Here is a 23,804-nt window from a genome sequence, read left to right as displayed (position 1 = left end):
TTGTCCATCATCCAGGGTTTGTTGAGTGAATGAGTCTGTTCTGGATGGAAAGAAGTTCATTAGTATGCATAACTGAGATGTAAAAGAACAGCTTGGTGCTCTGTGGCTAGCAGGGACTGAGGTATGCAAGTGCATGACGAGTATGTGACCTTACCAGGTGCTCTAGGAGCATCCGTCTCCCTGGAAACACAGATCCTGCTGCCTGCCAGGACTTGGCAGAGAGAGCCGGCTTCATGCCGTGGGACAAGGCACAAGGACTGGAGTGGGGTCCACACTGCAGTAACAGCCCTGTCATCGCCGAATTTCTGATCAAGGCTGATTCACCGGCCTCTCTGGCCTTCCCCATACTCACTTATAAAGTGGTGACAATAATTTAGTAATTCCTAGGGTGTTGTGAGAAGCAGATAATGCAATGGATGTGAAAATGCTTTGTAAGTTGTAAAGTGCTACGCAAATATTATTATTCAAGCAGATCAGAAAATAGGGAAGTTTGTCTTTCGAGCTCAGCAATCTCTCGAAGAGGGATTGTTGGGACGCTGTGCAAAAGTCTTAACTTTTCTTGGGATCATTTATAGAGGGGAATGTGACAAATGACATAAACAGTACCGTAGGCCTTCTCTTGCTGCCTGGGGTTTAGACTTCTCTTCTGCTTTGTTCCCCTAAGAAAGACATCCTGTAGATACAATGGTCAAAACCAATGTATCCATACACATATTTTCTGGTCCTACTCTGGAGGGGCGGTACTTCCAAACTGTTCAATTTGGAATGTTCTTTTCCAAGGCACTTTTGGAAGGATCTTAGAAAAGATAAATTCTACAAGTGTGTGTTCATTTTTTGTTTCCTCTTCTCTAAGGGAAAGAGAAAAAAAATAACTTTTGGAGGGGTCTTCTGCTGGGGGCCAGGCATTTGGCATATCACCTCCTTGCATCCCTTGGCAATCCCACCAGGTGGATGGTATTCATTTTATTTTTATTGATGAGGAGACCTAAGCCCAGAGAGGTGAAGCCACTTGCCTAAGGTAAGAGATGGGATTCAGACTGAGGTTTTTCTAGTTCCAAAATCAGTGCCTCTTTGACCACCCCGTGCTCTCTCCTTTCCAAAAAGTCAATGATCTCCAAATTTCCTCCCCAGAACACTTTGATATTTGTGAACATGTGGGCAGTGGAGCTCTTTGACACCAGAAAGGATAGGCAGAGAAGGGCTCTCTTGGAGATGGGGACAAACCGTTAACCGTTCTCAGGCAAGGAACGATCCCTTCGGAGCTTAATTGCAATGCTTTCCCACTTTATTAGTTTCCAGATTTCTGTGCCAAGTGCTTTAAAAGGCAGGTCGGGGAGAATTCTCCTCTGCTGCCTGGCAGCTTGCCATTCGCCCCAGAATCTGTTGCTCGCTTGCTGGCTGTTTCAGAAAGGGATCAACATCGAAGGCATTCTTCTGGGTAGTGAAATTTACATATCACAACCTTGCTGACTGTAGCAGAAATGAGGGCTGGGGGGGGAGGGAGGGGCGGGAGTCCTGGGTGGGGCCTGAGCCTTTGTAGGGGGAGGGAAGAGCTGATTTTATTACCCAGGAATAAAAACATTGTGAGTAATGAATAAGGTCCGAAAGCAGTAAATCTGGAACTCTGGCGTTAGGTGTGTAACGTGTCAGAGAACAATTTAAACCTTTGCCTCTTCTGCAGAGGTGAGGTATTTGGGCCCCCTCTCACAGCCTGAATCTCATTCAATGGTCTTTTAAGGGTTAGGATTACAAGAAGCCGTCCGGCTGGTTCATAATGATGATTTATGGCTGTGTTGTCGACTCCCCGACCCTCCTGTACAAGGGGATAGAGAAAATACATAATTTGTTGCTCATTAACTGCGAGATCTGTCAGGGCTGCCCCAGAAGCCATGTGGTCCTGGAGTCATGTGTCTGCTAAATGGCCTCAGCCTGGCCCTGTCCTTGAAAATACGCAATTGCTGTTCTGCAGTGGAAATCGTTTTTAATAACGATAGAAATACAGCTGATCCCCGATTTATGGTGGTTTGAGTTACGATTTTTTGACTTTACGATGGTGTGCAAGCAATATGCATTCAGTAGAAGCCATACTTAGATTTTCCATTTTGATTTTCTTTCCATGGGCTAAGGATCCATGGTACGGTGCTTTCTCGTGATGCTGGGCAGCAGCAGTGAGCCTCACCTCCCAGTCAAGCCCTGCGATCGTGAGGGTAAACAGCCTTTCTGTACCCATGCAACCATTCTCTTTTTCACCTTCAGTGCAGTATCCAATAAATTACATGCGCTATTGTACACTTAATTATAAAACAGGCTTTATGGTGTTGATTGTGCCCAACTGTAGGCTAATGTCAGTGTTCTGAACATGTTTAAGGCAGGCTAGGCGAAGCTGTGATGTTCAGGAGGTTAGGCGTATTCAGTGCATCTTTGACTCAGGATACTTTCCGCTTAGGATGCATTTATCAGGACGTAACCCCACCGTAAGTCGAGGAAGATCTGTAACAAAAAATTCTGTCGATATAGTCTGTTGTGTGTCTTTGAACTATCTGGGCTCTACTTCAGCTCTGTCACTTAGAAGCCTCAATTCCTTCAGCTAAGTGCCTGTCCCTCAGTGCCTTACCATCCCTCTGTACAATGGGTATGAGTTCTTCACAGAGTCACAGATCACATGAAACTGTAAAGTACAAAAGAAATGTACAAGGTTACTGCTGTTAACAGCTTTGCTGTTAGGAATTTGAGATGCCATGAAATGCCTTCTTTACCTCTTTCTCCTCCTGTGAGAGCAGGAAGCATTTTAACTGGTGGTTTGCCGGGTGCAGGCCTGTGACACTGAAACCAAAGTTTTAGAATGAAGGGATGTTAGAGCTGAAAGGTGTCCTTTTTTTTTTTAAAAGATTTTATTTATTTATTCATAAGAGACAGACAGAGAGAGAGGCAGGCTCCCCGCTGAGCGGGGAGCCCGATGCGGGACTCGATCCCAGGACCCTGGGATCATGACCTGAGCCGAAGGCAGACGCTTAACCATCTGAACCACCCAGGCACCCGAAAGGTGTCCTTGAGTTGTAATCCAAACCTTTCTCCCTGAAGTGGCTGAAGCAGAGAGGTGACTCGCCTGAGATTAATCAGTAAATTCACGTACGAGATGCTGGTTGGCAGTGAAATGCCACGTGTTCTTTTTCAGCTTCAAATAGGAAGTCAGGCTCAAGCCAAGTCAGTTTAGAGTTTCTTAATTTGCGGCTGTGACACATCAAGGGACTCAAGAACCATCCAAGGGCAGGGACGTGCGTGGGGCCTTGGTTCTGTCCCATAGCCGTGGCATCGTCTCTGAGGAAGTACTGTCCTCTGCTGTTGCTTATTACCTTTGCTTGGTGGGGAGGCCAGTGGTAGACTTGGCACAGGAGAGTTGAAAATGAATGTCATTGCAATTATGAAGTGATAAATTACAGAGTCAAGCGCCCTCATTTTGCAAATGGAGACACTGGCTTATCTCAGATTCACTCAGTGAGTAGGGACTTGAACTCTGGCCACTGCCTTCTAGTTGAGTGGCCATCTCCCTGCCTCCAAAGTCATGTGAGCATGATTTATAAATAAAGAAGAAAGAGCATGATGGTGGTAGTGAACATCTGGAACCTGTTAGCCTGCAAGGTTACACAGGGTAAAAGTATAAACAGGTTCAAAGGGGAATTAGACCAGCAATGGTAGGAAAGAATGCTGGGTGGGGAGCTGGAACACCTGGGTCCAATCTTTCCTTGCGAGTTAATTTGGACCTCAGTTTCTTCCATGTATAATGGACCCTTTCATTTCTGACGTGCTATGCTTCTCAGGTTTTAATCTCTGCAACATGTTATCAAAGGACTTTTGGTAGTATTTAGAGGATATTTCCAGTTTTGTAATAAAACAACTATGAAGACTACGGTCCTGCTTTCATTCATTCATTCATTCATTCATTCAACCAGTAATGCCTGAGCACATCTGTGAGATCAGGTGCTCTCCCAGAGAATGGCTAAGCCAGGACTGCGCTGGATTGGCCTTTGACCATCTCTCTGTAACGTAGGATCACACTCACTGCAATCTGGGAGCCAGAGTGTGGCACTTAGAAATAATCAGGCATTTATAAATAAGCACAGAATCGCTGCACAAACGTTAGCAGTGCTGGTGGCTGTTCTCACTCCCACACCTGCTGGCCCCCTGGGCCCAGCTGGCATCTCCCTTCCACCTGGCCATCCCCCTGCTGCACTTGGGAGCCCTTGAGAACTTGGACCAGACCCCATGCCTCGACCCCTTCCCCAGCTGTAAAACAGTAACGGGAGACTTTGAAAGGGAGTGCCCGGATATGTCCGTCTATTACTTCCCTCGCGGTTGGGAACATGATCTGTGCTCCCTGAAAGAGCAAGTGTGGCTCATCACCCTGCCCTGTGAGAAACTGTAAAAGGAGCTCTGTGGTGCATGATGAGTTGACTGCTGTTGTCCCTGGACTGTGGTTGCCATCAGGAAGTGGCCGGGGCTGTGCGATGGAGTTAAGACAAGAGCAGCAGGCTGTGTGGTTGGGCGTGACCAGAGTCCTCTGCTGTGTAGGCATCACGGGCAGTGGCCTTACGGAGAACAAGCTGGACCCCCGGTCTTACAGTAAAACCGGGCAGTTTGGGTTGGGCTGCTTCCCCTGTCTGAGCTTCCGCCACACCGGTCTCATGGCTGTTGTCAGGATTTCATGAAATAAAGCCTATGGGAGCGATCCCCAGTATGCAGTGGGTAATCAGTAACTGGTGGCTTTTCTTTTCCCAGGCTTGAGAAGCCTCCCCTAAGTGTTAGGAGTAAACACGTTGGGATGGAGGAAGGGTATGAAAGCCAAGACTCACTGGCTGTCCTCTAGGATTGAGGAGGTGGGAGACAATGGCTGCAGGCTTGGAAATTTGCAAACACCGAAGGGCATGGTGTTACAAGTTCCTTGGTTTGTAGGCCAGTGTTCTCATCACAGCATTCTTCTCAGAAGGAAAACAAAAGAATCACTTTCTGTGACCCAGGTCGTTTCTCATCCATGTTATTAGATTTAAACCAACGACTTGGCAAGGGCGTGTGCAGCCTCCTTTCATGGAGAAGGAAACCGAAGCTTGGAGAGGTTGTCATGGCTAAGCGACACCAGGCAGGTGGCAGAGCCAGGACTCAAACCCAAGACATGGTCTTGGGCATTCACCTTCCTACAGAAACCCCTACCATGGCTCAGTGTTGACACAAGGCTGGTAATCCCTGACTCTGAAGCCCAGTATCCTGAGATTGGCTCAGATCCTCTGACTTTCTGGCCACCAAGCCTTAACCATGTCCTTGATTGTTCATCTAATCTTTTTTTCTATATCTAGGTCTTTATTTGTCTCTTTCTTTGTTAAAAATAATACATATAACTGTTATATATAACATACATATATATATATATATATATATATATATATATATATATATATAGTTTAAAGATTTTATTTATTTATTTGACAGAGAGAGAGTACAAGCAGGGAGAGTGGGAGAGGGAGAAGCAGGCTCCTGAGCAGGGAGCCTGACGCAGGACTCGATCCCAGGACCCTGAGATCATGACCCGAGCCACAACCAACTGAGCCACCCAGGAGCCCCAACATATATATATATATATTATATATATATATATATATAATATATATATATATAATTATATATAATATATATATATATAATATAATATTATATACGTTTATGTATAAATATTTTTGATTGTATATTTTTGTTGTTACAAAGGTACCATATGGCCATGTGGGACTTTTTCAAAAAGGGAAAAATGACTGTGTTAGCACTCCTATATTTCGTTCCATGCATATTTCTGTCCATATATTTCTGAAATAGAAAATTGAGATTTTCCCTTTTTTTTTAAGATTTTATTTATTTATTTGAGAGACAGAGTGAGCGTGTACACAAGGAGGGGGAGGGGCAGAGGGAGAGGGAGAAGCAGGCTCCCCGCTGAGCAGGGAGCCAATTTGGGGCTCAGTCCCGGGACTCCAGAATCATGACCTGAGCCGAAGAAGGCAGATGCTTAACCGACTGAGCCACCCAGGCGTGCTGCAAATTGAGATTTTCTAGATTATAGCCTGCCATTATATACTGAACATTTTCTTATGTCACTGAATATCCTTTACCACCTCCACTTTGATGACAGGCCTCGATTCTGCCTAATTCCCCTGTTGGTTTCCTTTCAGATCATCACTGGGGAGTTCTACCGCATCTACTACCTGAAGGAGAAGTCCCGGTCAACGATTCAGAACCCCTATGTGGCGGCCCTCTATAAGCAGGTGGGCTGCTTCCTCTTCGGCTGTGCCATCAGCCAGTCCTTCACAGACATTGCCAAAGTCTCCATAGGGCGCCTGCGTCCTCACTTCCTGAATGTCTGCAACCCCGATTTCAGCCAGATCAACTGCTCCGAGGGCTACATCGAAAACTACAAATGCAGAGGTGACGACAGCAAAGTCCAGGAGGCCAGGTGAGTCACCTCCTACCATGGTCACAGTGTGCGCGCTCCGGATACAGGCAGTTCAGGGAACACTGCATGAGGTGCCAAGCTCAGTGCTGGGCTTTGGTTTCAAGGGGTGAATGAGGCATAGTCCCCATTCTTAAGGAACTCAGGGTCAAATGATTTAGATACATAGATAAATAAGTAGTTATGGTAGAACACTGGTAAGTCCATCCGTCTATCCATCCATCCATCCATCCATTCACCCATTCTTTTGCTTACTCACACATCCATGGGTGCCTGCTAGGTTCTAGACAGTGTGTCCAAAGCACGACAAAGGATGCAAAACCACACAAGATGGTGCTGCTCTCAAGGTCACAGTCTAGGGAGGGAAGACAGACAGGCAAACATGTGTCAGGCGTGTGAATATGGCCCTTTCATGGCCCTCTCTTGCTCTTGCAGGAAGTCCTTCTTCTCTGGCCACGCCTCCTTCTCCATGTATACTATGCTGTATCTGGTGGTAAGTACCTTCCTTCTGATTCCAGTGGAGTGCAGCATCCAGCCCCAGCTTAAATCTCTTCTGTGCAGAGAGCCCTTGGGATGGTTAGGGATAGGCTTCATTGTGAAATCCTTGAAGGAGAAGTTAGCTAGAAAAATGAGGTTCTGTTTTGAGCTCTGCCACAGCATCAGTGAGAAGTTGTTTTATTTTCTAGGTGTTTCCCATCTTTCAAATAAAATTAATATTTATTGTGGCTGTTTGATAAGGATTGTGCACCCATTTTGAAGTTAAAAAGTGACGAAGACACTCATATCACGCTTTATGGTAACAAGCCCTGTTTTCTGAACATCCATTTAACTCAGTTGACCCTTCCAGGCACCCTAGGTTATAAGTAATGTCTCTTTTGTGGGAGAGGATTGCTGAGTAAGGCTCGGAGAGTTCACGTGAACTGTCAGAATTTACACGGACACTAGCACTATTGCTCACATCCAAGCCCTGTCATCAGATTCCTTGTGGTGTTCGCCATGCCAGCCCTCCTCCATCCCCTAATGAGGGCAAGGTTTTAAAAATTATCATTATCTGATGACTTAGAGTGATTTCAAGTGTGACAGAATAATTCTGCCTCCGTGAGCACACGTGATCTCATAATAACATGGTGAGGCATGACACGTGTATCCCTGCTGCTGGGATCCAGAGACCAAGGCCCCGGGAGCCTAAGCAGTGTGATGGGGGTGGGGGTGGGGTCCCTCAGCTAGTGGTGGGGCCATAGTCTGAACCCCTGTGTCACCCCTCCCACGGCCACGTCTGCTCTGACTTCCCAGAGGCGCTGGGACAGTGCAGATCCACCTCTCCAGCTGCGGCACAGAGGGCGGCTGGTCTGTTTCTCTTTGTGAGTTACATATGGTCCCCTGCCTTTCCTCTCCCCTTGAATGAGGTCCCCGTGCCAAGGCACTTCCTGCTTTCGGCCCCTTTGATGAAGAGCAAGAAGGCGCTGAGAGGTCAGACGTAGCTCAGGGGATCACAAGCTGTTTGCAGAGAGAATGTCTTGATTTTGACTTACTTAAAAAACATAATTAGGATTTGGAAAACCTAGCAGAAGGGTTTTGTTTTGTTTTGTTTTCCCTTGCAATGCTTTCCAAGCCCGGAGGCCTCCGGGCTTCCCATTACCTGGGATCCAGAGCCCAAAGGTGGGCCCCGACAAGCCTCAAGCGGGGATTTTATTTATTCACGGATCGCGTGCCCCTCCCTTCTTCATTTGTTGTTGTTTTGCTTTTGCTTTGCTTTTAGAAAGCTAATTTAATGAAGATACTTAGTTTCCTATTTCATTTTTTTTATACTTTACCCGGGTCTGGAAGCAATTTTACAAATGTAATTTCAGTGTTTTGCAAAGGTGCTTGGAGGAGTGGGTCTGTGTTCATTTTTCTCCCATTCCTTCATTTTTTCCAAGAGAAAAATACTGGGTAATTTTGAAACCAACTCTGCACTGTATATGCTCTACAGCCGCCGAAAAGATAAAGGTGCTGACCTGTTTCTGGTGCCTTCTGTGTACCAGGCACTGGGGCAAGCTCAGCATTCGGTTCTCTCAGTAACTCGATGAGATGCATCTTGATTACCTCGTTTTCAGCTGGAAACCAACCAACCAACCCGAATCTTAAGAATTTTGGTAATAAAAGTTCCATCTCCTGTAAAAGGGAGAAAATGGATTTGAAGGCTCATCTTGATGACACCAGGATCACTGTCTGTTCTTTTCGTGGTACTGCTCTTCAAAACACAAAAACAACCCCACCAGGATAAACTTAAAGAATATAAGTTCCCAGGGTGCCTGGGTGGCTCAGTTGGTCAAGCTGGGGTCCTGGGATTGAGCCCCTACATCGGGCTCCCTGCTCAGCGGGGAGCCTGCTTCTCCCTCTGCTTGCCGCTCCCCCTGCTTATGCTCACTCTCCCTCTCCCTCTGTGTGTCAAATAAATAAAATCTTAAAAAGAAAAAAACAAAAAAACAGAATATAAATTCCCAACTCTAATTTCCATTTCCCCTAACGGCAACCCGCCTTTCTTCAGATCTGCTTTAATGGAGGACCTGCCCCCTCGCCCCCACCCCCACGACCACCTCCTACCAGCGGTGATTACAGCCAGAGACCTCCTCTGCAGGGGTGAGGAATGAGGGGTATATTCGGACCGAACGTCTGTTCGCATCTTTGAGGGAGGAAAAAATTATAGTGCCTGTATGTTTCTGGAAAGAAGGAAGGGAAGGAGGCAGGGGAAGAGGGTGGGAGGAAGAGAAGAGCCTCCTTAGTCCTCCATGGCCCTAGCATCTTACTGCACACGCACACACAGCCGTGCACACACCATACACTAGAGAAGCCTTGCAAATGCATGCATTTTATCATGCACAACTCACGGATACCCATTATACAACATATAAACATAGGGCTCCATTTTTAGCTCTCAGGTTATCTTGCCCTGAAACAACCCCTGAGGCTAAATTCCAAGGAGGACAGTGCTCTTCGGCAGGCTTGCTTCTACTGATGCTACGCAGAGATCTCAACCCTCTGGATGTCCAATGTGCAAAGCTTTTTTAGAGCACCATTGCTGCCTGTCAGGGTCTGTGGGAAATGCTGCACTCAGAGCAGCCCCCGGCCCATCCCCCAGTGCTTCTCTGTGGAGCTTCCGGAAGTGGAGGTGGGCAGAGGAGACCCTGGCCTCCCCCAGTGCAGCTTCCCTGGGGGCCTTGAGGAAAATCACCTTTGAACCAGTTGGGTGTAGCATTGATGGCATTTGTCCCCAGGGTCTGGCAGACCTGGATGATTCCGCCACCTCATGACTAGCTCTGGAACCTGGGGTTGCTTACTTAGCTTTCCCGCCTCAGTGTACTCCTCTGTAAAGTGGAGACAGTCATGTCTCTTTTGCAGGATCATTGCTACTTTTCATCTCTAGACCCCACTTTCTTCATCTCTCAAATGAAAGAGTGGAGTTAGATTGTACCTACTTATGTCTCAATCTCTGCGGTTCTATTTGAAAGAAGTTTGAACTACCCCAAGCGGTACAAAAAAAGATGGGAAGCCGTCAGCGACAAACTTATGCCCTCAATATGTTGGCGTTCCAGGGTGGGGGGGCAGGAAGCACCAGCCCCCTCTACTCCAGGCCTGTCGGCAACATCTGCCATCTGAGGCCTCCCGTGTCTCTGAAGGACACTCCACGTTAGGTTTTGATTTGTAAAATGGTTAGCTTGGAAAAACCATGCCCCAAACACCAAATTCTCTCCGGGCATAGAAGCTTACAGATGAGGCTAAGGCATGTTAGCGATTAATACAGATTCTAATAAGAAAAACCCACAGCAGATAAAGCATGCATGATGCTTTTCTAACCCTGAGTCCTGGCCTAAGCCCCAGAGAACCACATCTGGACCGGCCTTGGCCCTCCACGGTCAGGGATGGAGGATGACTGTCTTTCTGGGTAAAATGTCAACACCCGAGCAGGCCCCGATCTGTGGGCCTACCTGGTGTCTGTTGTGCCAGGCGCTCTGCTACCTCGCAGGGCTACTAATGTGAATCAGACCTGGGCCTGGCCCTCAAGGAGCTCAACGTGGGTTCAAAACTCGGAATATCAGCACGTATTTAATGGGAGCCTGTGATAGACCAAGCAGCATGCCAGGGGTGGGGATGTAGACATTGGGAAGTCATGGGCACAGGCCTTGGGGTGCTCAGTCTAGGGGAGCAAGTAGACGATGACAGCAGTTTGGTACACTGTGCCGGGGGCGGGGGGGGGGGCGGCGCAGGTGTAGGTCCTTATGGAAACTTAAGAGTCGTGACACCTAAGCCAGCCTGGAGTGGAGGGTGGCGGAAGCTGGGGAAGGCTGCCAGTAGGGTGAAGATGGGCAGATCGGAAGAACTGCCTGTGTGCAGGTGAAAAGGAGGGCGGTGATTTGCAAGCTGCAGGTTTTCAGTTTAGTCCAGCTGTGGTGGCCGGTAGGAAGCAAGGGATGGAGGGTGCAGTGAGAGCTGAGAGGGCTTTCAGGACCAGCCGCCCCAGCCCCTCCTCCTGCAGCTCAGATCAGGCAACAGCAGGTTGGTGGCCAGGCCTTTCCTTTGCCACCATGCCTCCCTACCTGAACGAGCACCTTGCCCCCTTGCCTTCTTCAGGGTGCTTTGTCAGAGAAGCCTTCCCCGGCCCCTCCTGCGATACTCCCTAACTCCCTTTGCAGCCTTATTCCTGCCCCCCACCCAGTTTCTCACTGTCTGATGTCTACATTCATTTCTCTACCAGATAAATTGTAAGCTTCATGAGGGGGATGCTTTTGTCTCTTGATTCACCACTGTATCCCACCGCCCCAAACAGGGTCTGACAGTTAAGTATGCAGTGAATATTTGATGAGTGAATGAATGAATGAATGACTCAGTCGCAGGCCTTCTACATCCCCAAGCCATGCTCCTTCCCATTCTAGTCAGAATTGTGTTCATCCCCTCATCCCTGAATTGATCGATGGGAAAGGACCTGGGTGGTGTAGGGAAGGCCTTTGCCGCCTCTTTGCCGTACTGTTGACGTATTGACTCTTTACTGGGGTGCCCGTGGGAACTGTTTATGTGTCAAAGGGTTTGTCGGATACCAAGGAAACAGGGATGTGGCTGTCCTCTGACAGCCATGTTCCCTGGCCTGTGGTTGTTAGTCATTGAGGTTTTGTTCAGCATGTTTAGAATCCTGGAGCGGTGGGGTTGGTATGCCCACGAGACATGCCCACAGATCCTGGGAGTGTCTGGTGAAACCCCCTGCAGGGACAAGATTGTGGTTTCTATGGGGAATAAACCACCATATCAGATGTAGATGTTTTCCCTTGTCTTTCCCCTCACCTATATCCATCCATCGTCCATCCACCCATCTGTCTGTCCATCCGGCAGTTTCTGAGCCAGCCCTTGTGTGAGCACCTGGGGACACCAAACAACCTCCTATTTGTTGTGGAAAGCCTGAAAAGTAAAGAGTCTCAGAACAGGTGGATGAGGTCTCCGACTCAGGTGGACTAAGGCACAGGGCCCCGTGGGGAGGGCTGCTAACTCCACTCTGAGGGGTACTGACTGCACAGTTCACAGGTTCTCCTTAGCTTATAATCAGGGCAGAGATTCTAATGCTCTCACTCTTAGAAAAGCTACACACTTGCACTTTAGACGTGGGCCTTATAAAAGTATGTGGCAGATGAATTCCAGGAGCACGTGCATCCAGACATCCCCTATAGGCTGTCCTTTAGTCCACGACAGCCCCGTAGTCCCCGCACATTGCTTTTCTCCTCAGACAGAATACCAGTAAGACCAAAACTTCGTGTGCAGAGCACTAATTCCCTCTAAAGGAAGCCAGGTTCTGTGATTAGAGCTCGGACTTAGAAAAAGACACATCTTACTCAGTGTAAAACATGGCTCTCTCTTACCTTGAGCAAGTGACATGGCCTTTTGGCCTTGATCTTTTCATCTCTAAAATGGGCACAGTGGTGTCTACCCAACAGGATGGTTGTGGTAATTGCAGGTAAGGTCATGTAAAGCGCCTAGAACAGTGTCTGGAACAGTGCTCAACAAACTGGTTTGTTGAGGGGGAGTTTCTTTTTCTCCCCCTGATCATGACAGAAAACAAGAGCCGATTCCCTCCTGAAGGAGGAGAAAAGTCTGCTAAAAATTCTTCTTTTGTCCTGAAAGCAGTTGAATAACTTCCTAGAGAGAAATCACAGTTCTGCCCCACGTAGACGAATCACCAGGCACATGAACCAGAGCCAAGCGTGAGCCATGGCGGAGATGAGAAAAGGGAGAAAGTTTCTCCCTGTGGGTGTCAGTGATCTGGACAGACTTCCAGGGAGAGAGCAGGCAGGGACATAAGGAAGGACAAAAGCCTCCTTTTCACTCTGAGCAGAGCAGTCCCAAGAGCAATGGAAATGCAGTAAGAGGACAGTAGGGACCTGTTTCGCCAGTATGCAAATCATGTAATGAAACACAAATGACTTAGCAAGAACCCGGTGTGACTCACTCCACATCTGACTCTGCCGGTTCAGACCAGAGGAGCCGGCCTGAGTTCAGCCAGACCTCTCCAAAGAGGTTTTGTTGGGATTCCACAGGACCCCAGTTTTGAAGCTAGGACCGGGAAGGAGGAGAGAACTCCATTTATGGAGTGCATTCGGTGTGCTGGGGACTTTCACATACATCCTTTTGGGGATCGGGGCTCGCGGGGGGACACGCAACTTTCATTCCTGTCTATAGTCAGCCGTTTTATTTTAGCAATTGGAAGAAACATCTTAGTATAAGAACGAGATTTCATTTTTAATTTTGATATTCTTTTTTTTTTCAGGGAGGGAGTTAACTTTATAAGTGTGTCTTTCACAATTTTGAGCAGAATAGATGCTCGCGACAGGTGTTTATTTTTTATTATTATTATTTTTTTAAGATTTTATTTATTTATTTGACAGGGAGACACAGCGAGAGAGGGAACACAAGCAGAGGGAGTGGGAGAGGGAGAAGCAGGCTTCCTGCGGAGCAGGGAGCTCGAAGTGGGGCTGGATCCCAGGACCCTGGGATCATGACCTGAGCCGAAGGCAGACGCCCAACGACTGAGCCACTCAGGCGCCCCTGTGTTTACTTTTTAAATGAACGAATCTCATTACATAAGAGAAAGCAGAACTTCAGAGAAGCAGAGTGACATCCTACAGATGGCATAGAGCAGAGCAAAGATTCAAATTTGGTTTTGCTCTGATTGCAAATCAGACCCTTTTCTGCAATGTCACACTGACGCTTAGAAGTGGATTCTGCCAGCCCAGAGACCTTCAGGCAGATGGGGAAGTAAAGACAGGTAAATCAGGACCTCAGGGCTGTTGACCTCTGTGAGAGGTCAAGGCGATTCAGCCTTTCTGGTTTTGTCCAGCTCTGCTTAGCTCTTTCCTAACCACTCTTTTGCAGGATGCCTAGGACTTTTCCTGAGGCCCTGCAGAAATTCCGATTCCGTGCAAGTCTCCTTACTATTTGGTCCAGGACAAGGACCACAGTATCGTTGTGGTCCAGAGTGTGACTTCCTCCTGTGCAGTGGGAATGAATGCAGTCTCCTGCCCCTTGTCCTGTCCCCAGGTGCAGGTTTCCAAGGGAGCAGGGTGCTCCAGAAAGTTCTCTCTGGTCATGGTGAGGCCCAAGCCTCTGGTACGGAGAGCCTCACAAGAACTGGGCTATGAACCAGCAAAAGCCAATCCATTTAGCAGTAGGATTGGTGGGGCACGGAAGGACTTACCAGATCCTTTGGTCAACCTCAAAGCCTATTGCGACCAGCTTCTCAGATGAGAAGTAGGCACGATGTGGAAGGTCATTGTGCAATCTTTTGCTTTAGTAATCATCTTGTTTTGGTGAAATCAACCACAGTCAATGAGGAAATCTCATTCACCAAGGCAAAGGGTGATACAGATTTCTGAAGAGCACCTTGAGTGCCCGGTCCTGTGTGTCTCATTTGATCCTGGCAACCGGGAGAAAGAGATACTCTTGTACCTGTTTCCCAGATGAGAAGTTGAGGGACCACCCACTTAGGAAGTGATAGAGTCAGGGCTGCTTCACCCCTCAAATTCACGCTACTCTTGCTTCTCTGCTAACCCCTGAAGCCCCAGCTGCAGACGTCGAGGTCAGTCCTGAGACCTTGACCTGGATCAATGTGTTGGTTACGGATGGATAGCGAGGAGCAAGCTGCAGCGTGCTGCTGGCCATTCCACATCTGACTGCTTCTGCAGGGCATTCTTTGCCCGTGGCCCCTGCTCTGTTCTCATTCATAAGCACTCCCTTCCTGAAGCTCTCCTGGTTACTGGTCTCTTCCTCTCTCCTCAAGTTCCTCTCCTATATTTATTTATTTATTTTTTCTTTACTTAAGCTCCAGCCTTTAGTATCTGAGTCAGTGGAAGGGGAGATGTGTGCCATGTCCGGTTGGGAAACCCACCCTTCCTCTGCCCCACCCTGATTTCCAAGGCCCATGACCTAAACTCTGCGCGGAGGGGCAGGGAGGAGTTGGAGGATTTTTTTTTTTTTTTAAAGATTTTATTTTATTTATTTGACAGAGAGAGAGAGAGACAGCTAGAGAGGGAACACAAGCAGGGGGAGTGGGAGAGGGAGAAGCAGGCTTCCCGCCGAGCAGGGAGCCCGATGCGGGGCTCGATCCCAGGACCCTGGGATCATGACCTGAGCCGAAGGCAGACGCTTAACGACTGAGCCACCCAGGCGCCCCGAGTTGGAGGATTTTAAACAAGCCTTTTCTGAGGATCTGCAGATTATTTTATTTGTGAGAAAACCTAAGGCTCGGTGAGATTTTTCTGATGAGCCCCTGATGTTCTTTCTGTCCCTGACCCGGCCCTTGTCTACTGCCAAAATGCTGGAGGAAGGCCAGATCACTGGAGGCACAATGCAAACAGACTGTTGCTTTTGCCCCGAGACTTGTGTTAAGTGGGAGCTACGCCAGCGTCATCCCATCCCCACTCATGGAAGGAAAGGATCTTTTGATTCACGATTGCAGAATCCACTGCTGGCTCATTTCTGCGCAAACGAGGGGTAGCCTTTGACCTCCAGGTTATTTTTTATAGTACTGAGGGCCTTGCTTAAAATCATTTAATTTTTCAGCATTTGCTTACAGTAACATTTCCCAATTGTGATTCAATAGATAGATACTCTGTAAACGTCGGTAAGTATTGTCAGTAGTAAAATTAAGGATTTCCTATAGAGCATTTACCATCTTTGGTTAAAAGACCATTAGTACTCCACGGAGTATGGTTTGAGAAAGACTGACCTACTAAGTAAAAACCAGGTTCCTTAGTTTGATATTCACACCCTTCCTGAGCCCCCCTTTGCCTCTGTAGCCCTGTGGTTATCAGTACCCCCACTCGCACCCTGAAGAGCTGTACTGAAAGCTGTGAGGTTCTCCAGAACTCTGGCTTCTTTCTAGGCCATTGCTCTGCCTGGAATACACACCCTTCACCGCTGTCCCCTCAACTCCTAGCAGATGCAGATTCATCTTTAGGACTCAAGTCAAGTGCCCGTTCCCCTGTAACTGACCTTGGTTCCCCAATTTTCTTCGTAATTCCTAGGAAACCAGTAAGTGCCCTTGCTTGTTTTCATGGATTCCCCCAATGAACGAACGCTCTGTAGGGCAGGAATTACAGCTTCCCATTTCTGTGTCCTTAGCATCTGTTGGAGTGCCTGGCTTATTTGTTTGTTGGTTGGTTTTCTGGCTAGTTGTACAGTTTTGGCCTTTTAGATTATTTTTAGCATAATTTCTTTCAAGTCTTTTCCTCCAGATCTTTTTAGGATGTCCCTAGGAATCTGATGGGATTTACGTATCAACTTTAAGAGCTTTTAAGTTGAGTGTTTATAAACAAAAATTCTAGCTGTCTATTCAACTTGTCCTTTATGTCCCTTACTTCATACAGGGTCCTATGTAGTTCTTGGTAAGCTAATTACTGTTTATAGAATCACGTTGGCTGCTGTGAGGATTTTACCTCTTCTTGTAGATTTTTAACTGGTTGTTTTACATAGGAGAAACTGCTGACCTTTATCGCTGTTTAGCAGCCAACATCAGTGCATTCTTTATTATTATTTTTCATTTGTTATTCTTAGATTGCCCAAGAATGCATTCATAGACTTTCATAATGATTATAAAGTTGTCTGCTGTTGTGTAGGCCTGGGTTTCGAAATCGTCTTCCAGGTAGTTTGAGGAGTCAGTGCTGGGCTGTCTTCCCCCACGAGGAAGGGTGGCTCCAGAAACTTCCACTTGTCTTTTGCCTCAGGACCAGTCACTGGCTTGCTCCTTCCTGTCCGCCAGAGGAAGGTGTCCCTTTGTCTCAGGAAGGGCTGAGGCCTGCCTCTGCCTCTGTCCCAGGTCTATCTTTGAGCCATCAGCTCCTCCCCTCCGCTCTCTTCCCCTTTCTCCTGGTCACCCCCAGTGCCTGCCTTTGATTGGTCATCGGAAGTTCCCCTTGTCCAGTTGCCTTTTCCCCCTCCTTTCCCAAGTTCCCACAGGAACCTGGGAAGTAGGTTGTGCCCAGAGGTTAGAACGGAAACTGCAGCAAGATAACTCTGAGGGACAATGCTCAGTTGACGTCATTTCAACTTCTTTGCTTCGGCCAGAGGTGGTTTTTTTTTTTCTTCCATTTTTCTTCAGGTTACTCTTCTGCTCCACCCAGCCCAGTGTCTGTCAGCCTGTGTGTGAAAGCTCTCCGGCATTGTCTGGTTGGTTTATGTGTTTCCTTATATTTGAACACAAAAATCCATAGTTGGGAGTGGTGACTTAGAAACTTGTTGTTTGGTAGAGGTGCTTTCTGTTGAAGCAGAAACATCCCCTTGTGACTATCACGAGAATCTCTCCTATCGATCCTGCATTTTATTTCTAAGAAGGTCCTAAGCAGCACGTAGTGTAGGGATGGTGCTGCCCTGATCTCCAGGGAAGCACACAAATGCAGCGCATGAGTTGTCATGGATTGCAGAAAAGAAACCTTTACTCCCCTGGTTACTACGCTTTCGTTTGTTTCAATCATGAAGAAGATAAAAGGGAACGCACGTTTATGAAGTGTCTAGAATGTGCCAGGCAGTGGGCTCTAAGGCATTCCTCAGCTCTTCTCATTTTTCTTATTTATTTATTTATTTATGTTTAGTATGGGGACTAAGGCTCCAGGTGTAAGTAACTGAGTTGAGGTCATATCCAGGTTGAATGCTCTTTGTGCACCATGCCACCGACGGTCCAGATGGTTCCATTTAGTGGAAATGGAGTGTGGGTGGACCTGGTGTTCTAATGCACTTAGTTTCTGTTCCTTTTCTCTCCTCTCTCCAGCTGTACCTGCAGGCCCGCTTCACTTGGCGAGGGGCCCGCCTGCTCCGGCCCCTCCTGCAGTTTACCCTGATCATGATGGCCTTCTACACGGGACTGTCGCGTGTGTCCGACCACAAGCACCATCCCAGCGATGTGCTGGCAGGATTTGCTCAAGGAGCCCTGGTGGCCTGCTGCATAGTGAGTAACAGCTTGTTCTCAGTCCATAAGCAAAGCCCCGGACACCCCAGATGGCTTGCTTGTTGCATGTTTCCAGCTCAGCAACCAAAGCTAGCGAGCTCTCGATCTTTTTCTCTGCCCGGTGTACCAAAAGTCACCCCACCCTAGGACCCCTTCAGTAAAAGGACAGTACTTTCTGTTTCCTTCCAGCCTGTGAGTTTTCCTTCAGCAGAAAAGTCGTCTTCTGTCTATTTCTGTTTCCTTCAGCAGAAAAGTTGTCTTCTGTCTAATCACGGCTCATAAAACATTGCAGCTGGAAGAGATCTTAGATGTCCACCTTGCTCACTTTACTGATGAGGACATTTAGGGTTTGAGAGGGGAAGAAACTTGCCCCAGGTCACATGTCAAGTGATTAGCGGAGTCTGGGTCCCTGACTCATCTGGTGCTCACATGCTGCTTTGGCGGACACTTAAATTCACTAGAACTCAGCTTCTTGGGAAACTTCTACCCTTCCCATTGTGACCTTTAGGGTGACTTGGTCAGACTCTAAACCTGATGTTGGCTAGAAAAGAGGGGGTTAGGTCAAGGCTAAGCCGTCTCCTGGCTAGCCCGAAGGGCCTTGTCCATCAAGAGAAGGGCCTAGAGAATGGCCTTGGGATGCCAGGTTCTCATTTGCCCCAGGTGACCGGGTTACCCTTTTCTCACACTTCATCCCTGACTCTCAGTGAGTGCGGCGTAAGGCATCTCACCTCCCTGAGCCTCCATCTCCTAAAGAATCTCTGTTTTACTTGCCTGTGAAAGGTTCTGAGGGGCTTATTCAGCAACCGTGAGGAGCACCTGCTCTGATCCTGTGCCTTCCCGGGCCCCACTCAAGGGCGCTCACGCCAGGCCCGTGGGAATCCCAGAGCACAGTAACGGCTGGATGTTTAGGCACCACACACACGGGTTGTGTTGTTTGTATAATCCTCGTCCCACCGACTGTAGGACTCGTGCACAATCCAGAGATCTAGACGCGCCCTCGGCCTTTCCTCCCTTCTAAGCCTAACTGCGGCCCCGTGTCTCCCGACGATAGCCTCTTGCACTCTTTCTAATGGCATTTGTCACCCTGTGCTGACGTTGCAGATGTGTGTCTCCCTTGAGACTGACTGTAAAGTTCCCCAGGGACAGGGACCATAGGTGACATACGTGTTGCTCTCCCTGTCTCACCAGCGCCTCTCAGGGAATCTAGCTCAGAGTAAGTAAATGTGTGTTTTAATCAACAAAAATCGAGAATCAGTGGGTGGCTGCCTTCCTTGAGAACACTGCAAGGGACATTCTCTTGAAGGCAGAGGGATGAGTAAGGCAGGGCCCTTGCTCCCGAGGACATCCCAGTCTGGTTGCTCGCACGGCTGGCCAGCACAACACTTGGAACACAGCGCACGTCGGCCACAGGCCGGGGCCGGGTGCGGGCTGTGGAGGCAAGGGAGGGGGCGGGGGGCCGGGGCCATCAGAGCGGGCGCCATGGAGAAAATTGCGTCTGAGCTGCTTGCCAAGGCACTGCCTGTTTCGATGGCTTTATTCATTTCTTTCTTTCTTTCTTTCTTCTTCTTCTTCTTTTTGTTCCAGTCAAGGCCAGAGGGGAGCGAAATTGTGGGAGCAGACCATTCATGGGGGCAGCTGTCACTGGCCCTTTAACGCGTGGTGACAGCAGGGGTCCGGTGTTTGCAGGCAGAGGTCACCCTTTGCGGACTGGGCCCTTCTGAGCTGTGCTCTCGGCAGGCCGACGGCCCCCTGGCCCGCTGCTGTGTTTCCTTCTCCATGCTATGCTGCCTTCGCTAGTCTCCTGCACCCCCAACTTTAAGAGGTGCAGGGAGTCCTTCGTAGCCGTCCTCTTGCATATCCTAGAGCACTCGCCATGTGCAGCGAGACGGTGTCCGGGAGGACCCGGTTTGTTTTCAAGGAGGGAAGTGAGGGGTCTGACTTCTATCCTGTTTGGCTCTGGCTGACTGTAGTTTGGGATGGGAATTTGGTACTAGCATTTGTAAAGCCCCGACTCAGTGCTGGCACCATTCTAGATCGTTTACCCGTTGGCTCCTTTTAGACACATGGAGCCATTTTATAGATGAGGTAACTGAGACTCCAGAGAGATGAACCAAGGCATCCAAGGTCAGAACTGGTCGATGGCTGTCCCCACATGCCCCCTGACTCCAGAGCTTTGCCCTGTGCACTGGGCAAGGAAGGGTGGTCGCTGGAGCTGAAGGCCAGCCAGGGTTAACCTGAGGCAGAACAGCATAGACAGCTGCCTAAGGAGCATCATTTAAGGGTGTCACAGGGCCCTTCCCTACCCTTTGGGCTGATCTGATCATTGCTTTGAGTTTTGGGGGGTTTTTGTTTGTTTGTTTTAAGATTTTATATATTTATTTGACACAGAGAGAGAGAGAGCACAAGTGGGGGAGCGGTAGAGGGTGAGGGAGAAGCAGATTCCCCTCTGAGCAGGGAGCCCAGTGTGGGGCTGATGTGAACCAGGATCCTGGGATCATGACCTGAGCCGAAGTCAGAAACTTAACCGACTGAGCCACCTAGGCGCCCCCATTGCTTCGAGTTTAAAAGCCTGTTTGACAATGTAAAGACGGTTTGGAAAGGGATGATAAATATCTTTCCCTGTTTTTGGCCTACTTAGCTGTGGACACACGACGGCAGGGGTTTGGTCTTATTTACTATTTTTCTCCAAATGCCTAACACCCGGCCTGGTACTCAGGAGCTCGTGGTCCTGACAGGCTTGGCATCACAACACGGAGCGATGCACTTCACGGACGCCATCAGAGAGGCCAGGGCAAGACGCTGTGGCTAGTCAGCCCAAGAGCTCAAGAGTGCTTGGCGTGGAGGAGAGAAGGCAGTGGGCGATTGCTCATCACAAGAGCTGTGTCATCCTGGCTTTGAGTGTGAGGAAGACCAGCAAAGCTCAACCCCGGCCTGAGCTGGAGATGGCTCTGGGCAACCCAGAGGCCATGTGAGCACCCTGTGGTCGCCGGGGCAGGGGCCGGGTGGCGGGCCGCGGCCACACAGGTGGCACAGTGCCTCAGTGCTCTCCTGGAGCTGTGCAGTGGTGGCGTTCGTGGCCTAGGCCAGAGCCCGCGGCCTCTCCTCTATTTGTGTCTTGTGGCAGAAACTCCCCCTCGAGAACCAGGGCTGGCTGTCGCAGCGTATCCCAGGAAAAGCCAAGCACTCCTCTCTGAATGTGGATCTTGAAACACAGAGCACAGGGGCGTCTCCTGGGGTTGGTGAGGAGCAGCTGGATGAGGCAGCAAGGATGGTACAAGGCCACGGCTCGGGTGCCAAGAACCCCAGAATCCATTTCCCCCTCTGCCTGATCACCTGAGCGGCCTTCACTGGACTCCCCATCACCTTAACAGAGAAGTACCATTTGCAAACATGCATGGAGAGCTCCGTGTGCCGGCCGTGATGATAAGCGCTTTTCACAGATCATCCGCAGTCCCCTGAAAATGCCGTTCTACCCCGTACCCGTGATCATCCTCTCTAAAGAGGAAGGGACGTGAAGGATCGAATACCACAGAGAGAAGGTAGAGAAGCCAGGGTTGCCCGCAGGTGGTCGACAGAGCCAGTTTTGTGAGACCCAAGGGCCTGGTCTCCTCCACTTGACACACCTCACCTCCAAGCACTCCAGACTTCTCAACATTTCCCACACCCTGAGCTCCTGTTTTAGATGGCGGTCCCCGTTTGATGGAGCATGGCTTCGGTTCCACCCCATCCTGGTGGAACTTTCCGTGTTTCCCATGTTGTTGCTGAAACAAATTACCTCCAGCCTAGTGGCTTAAAACAACACAGATTTACTTTCTTGCAGTTCTTGAGTTTGGAATTACAAAATAGGTCTCACGGGGCTAAGATTAAGGTGTTGGCAGGCTGTGTTCCTTCTGTTGGCTCGAGGGAGAATTTGTTTCCTTGACTTTCCCAGCTCCTGGAGGCTGCCTGCATTCTTTAGCCAATGGCACCTTCCTCCCTTTTCAGATCTTTCTTTCATTTTCTCTGGCCTCTGCTTCCATCACCACATCTTCTGAGATTCCGACTCTCTGCCTCCCTCTTAGGGCTCTGGTGACTCACTGGGTCTGCCTGGTGAATCCAGGAGAATCTGCCCATCTTGAGGTCTTTAACTTCATCACATCTGCAAAGTCTGTTTGGCCATGGAAGGTGACATATTAGCAGGTCCTGGGGATTAGGACACAGACATCTTCGGGGGACCATTGTTCACCTGCCACACCTTCCCCTCCCTCTTCCCTGAAGACAGAATTGTCTGACTTTCTCCTCCTGCTCCCATAGCCCTTTGCATGGTCTTCCTGCTGTGGCCTTCAGCCTGGTTTTATTGTGGTTGACTGCCCAAATGTCCATCTCCCCAGCTAGACGGCCAGCGTCTTAATAGCAGAACCCATGGCTTCACCTTCTGGTGATTCGTTCTCACGCTTAGTGCAGCGGCCGGCACAATAGGCGCTTGCTGAGCCTTGGTTAAAGAACGAGTGATGAATGAGCTTGTGACCTCAGGCCAGACACTTCCCCTCCGAGCCTAGTTTCTTCATCCGGCAAATGGATGTTGCAGGCCCCGTAGCTCTGTGACCTTCTCCCACAGAAGTTCAAAGGTGTAGCTGACTTTGTAGTGACTAAGCTCGACCTCCCTTCTCAGATGGAACCGTCTCCCTGCAGTGCCCGTGAAGGGGGCCTCTACACGGGGATGGGGACTTGTCTCTAAGTCCCCGGTGGGTGCAGTGCATCACCCTAGAATGTTGGCTGAGTCACTGCAGAGCCTTGGGCAACAGGCCACGACAGCTTAGCACTTTCACCTAGGTCTGTGCAGAGTAAGTCCTGTCCCGGCAAGCAAATGTGTCTAGACAAAAACCATGTGCCAAGCAGGAACCGATTCAGTTTCCTCCCTGCCAACTGCTCTCTCGTTGAACCCTTTCCAGAGAGGAAAGATGATGGCGCTTGTCACAAACAGAAAGCCTCTGTGGCGTCAGGGACTGAACAGAAACGTGGGCACGTAGGGTCGGATAGGCCTGCACACTGATGTACTTCTTCATACATGTGGATGGAGGTAGGGAGACCCAGAGGCACATGGACAGACCCAGTAGCACCCAGACTCGTAGACGGCCATCCTCTCTCTCTCTCTCCCCAGCACTGAGAACCACAGACACACACAGGCAGACGAGCCAATGCAAAAACAGGCACATACTGACCCTTAACGGTCCCCCCCCCCCCCCCCCCCCCCCCCACACACACACACAGTCATCCCTACATCCCTACCAACACAGGAGCTCTACAGCTGAGCTTACCAGACCCACGCCTGGAGTAACCCAGGGACTCAGATGAGGCAACAAACATCAGTTCATTTCCTGTCTGGTGACAACTTGCCTATCTGGTCACCTCCTCCCTGACCCCCTGGCAGATGGCAAATTACGGGGCAGGGCAGGGCCAGGGCACCATCGCCGTCGGGTCGGCAGAGGAAGCAGCTGCGCTCGAATGTCATAAACACACAGCAGAGACTTTCCTGGTTTTCCTCTTCCCTGGGGGTGTAGCCCCGCTAGCAGTTGCTCTTCTGTGTGCTGCTGTCTTCCTCCAGGATGTAGGCGAGGGCGAGGGTGTTCTTTGTCTCTGCCCCAGTGAGGTGACCTTGGGAGAAGAGACAAGCAGAACAAGAGTGTGAAGAAGAGCTCCGTGGTGACACCCCTCGAGAGGAAATGGGTACAGAGAGGGTGTGACATGCCCGAGGACACACAGTGCAGAGTTGGGACCAGATCCCGGCCCTCTTAATTCTCTCTCACAGGACTAAGACCGTGAACTCCAAACATGCTTGGTCTATGCCAAGAATCTGTGAGATCTCCTTCTCTAATG

General features: G+C 49.3%; 1 protein-coding gene across 1 annotated transcript in view; it reads left to right on the top strand.

Moving 5' to 3' along the window:
- PLPP3 (phospholipid phosphatase 3) overlaps window positions 1-23,804 on the top strand; it is an 83,467-nt gene that overhangs the window by 50,235 nt on the left and 9,428 nt on the right. The window contains exons 3-5 of the mRNA XM_021684342.1: window positions 6,210-6,490; window positions 6,923-6,980; window positions 17,772-17,948. Coding sequence (XP_021540017.1) covers window positions 6,210-6,490; window positions 6,923-6,980; window positions 17,772-17,948 — 516 coding nt within the window. The remainder of the gene's footprint in view (window positions 1-6,209; window positions 6,491-6,922; window positions 6,981-17,771; window positions 17,949-23,804) is intronic.

Source organism: Neomonachus schauinslandi, chromosome 4 (genome assembly GCF_002201575.2).
Source record: "Neomonachus schauinslandi chromosome 4, ASM220157v2, whole genome shotgun sequence".
NCBI lineage: Eukaryota > Metazoa > Chordata > Mammalia > Carnivora > Phocidae > Neomonachus > Neomonachus schauinslandi.
This window is presented reverse-complemented; position numbering and strand designations above follow the sequence as displayed.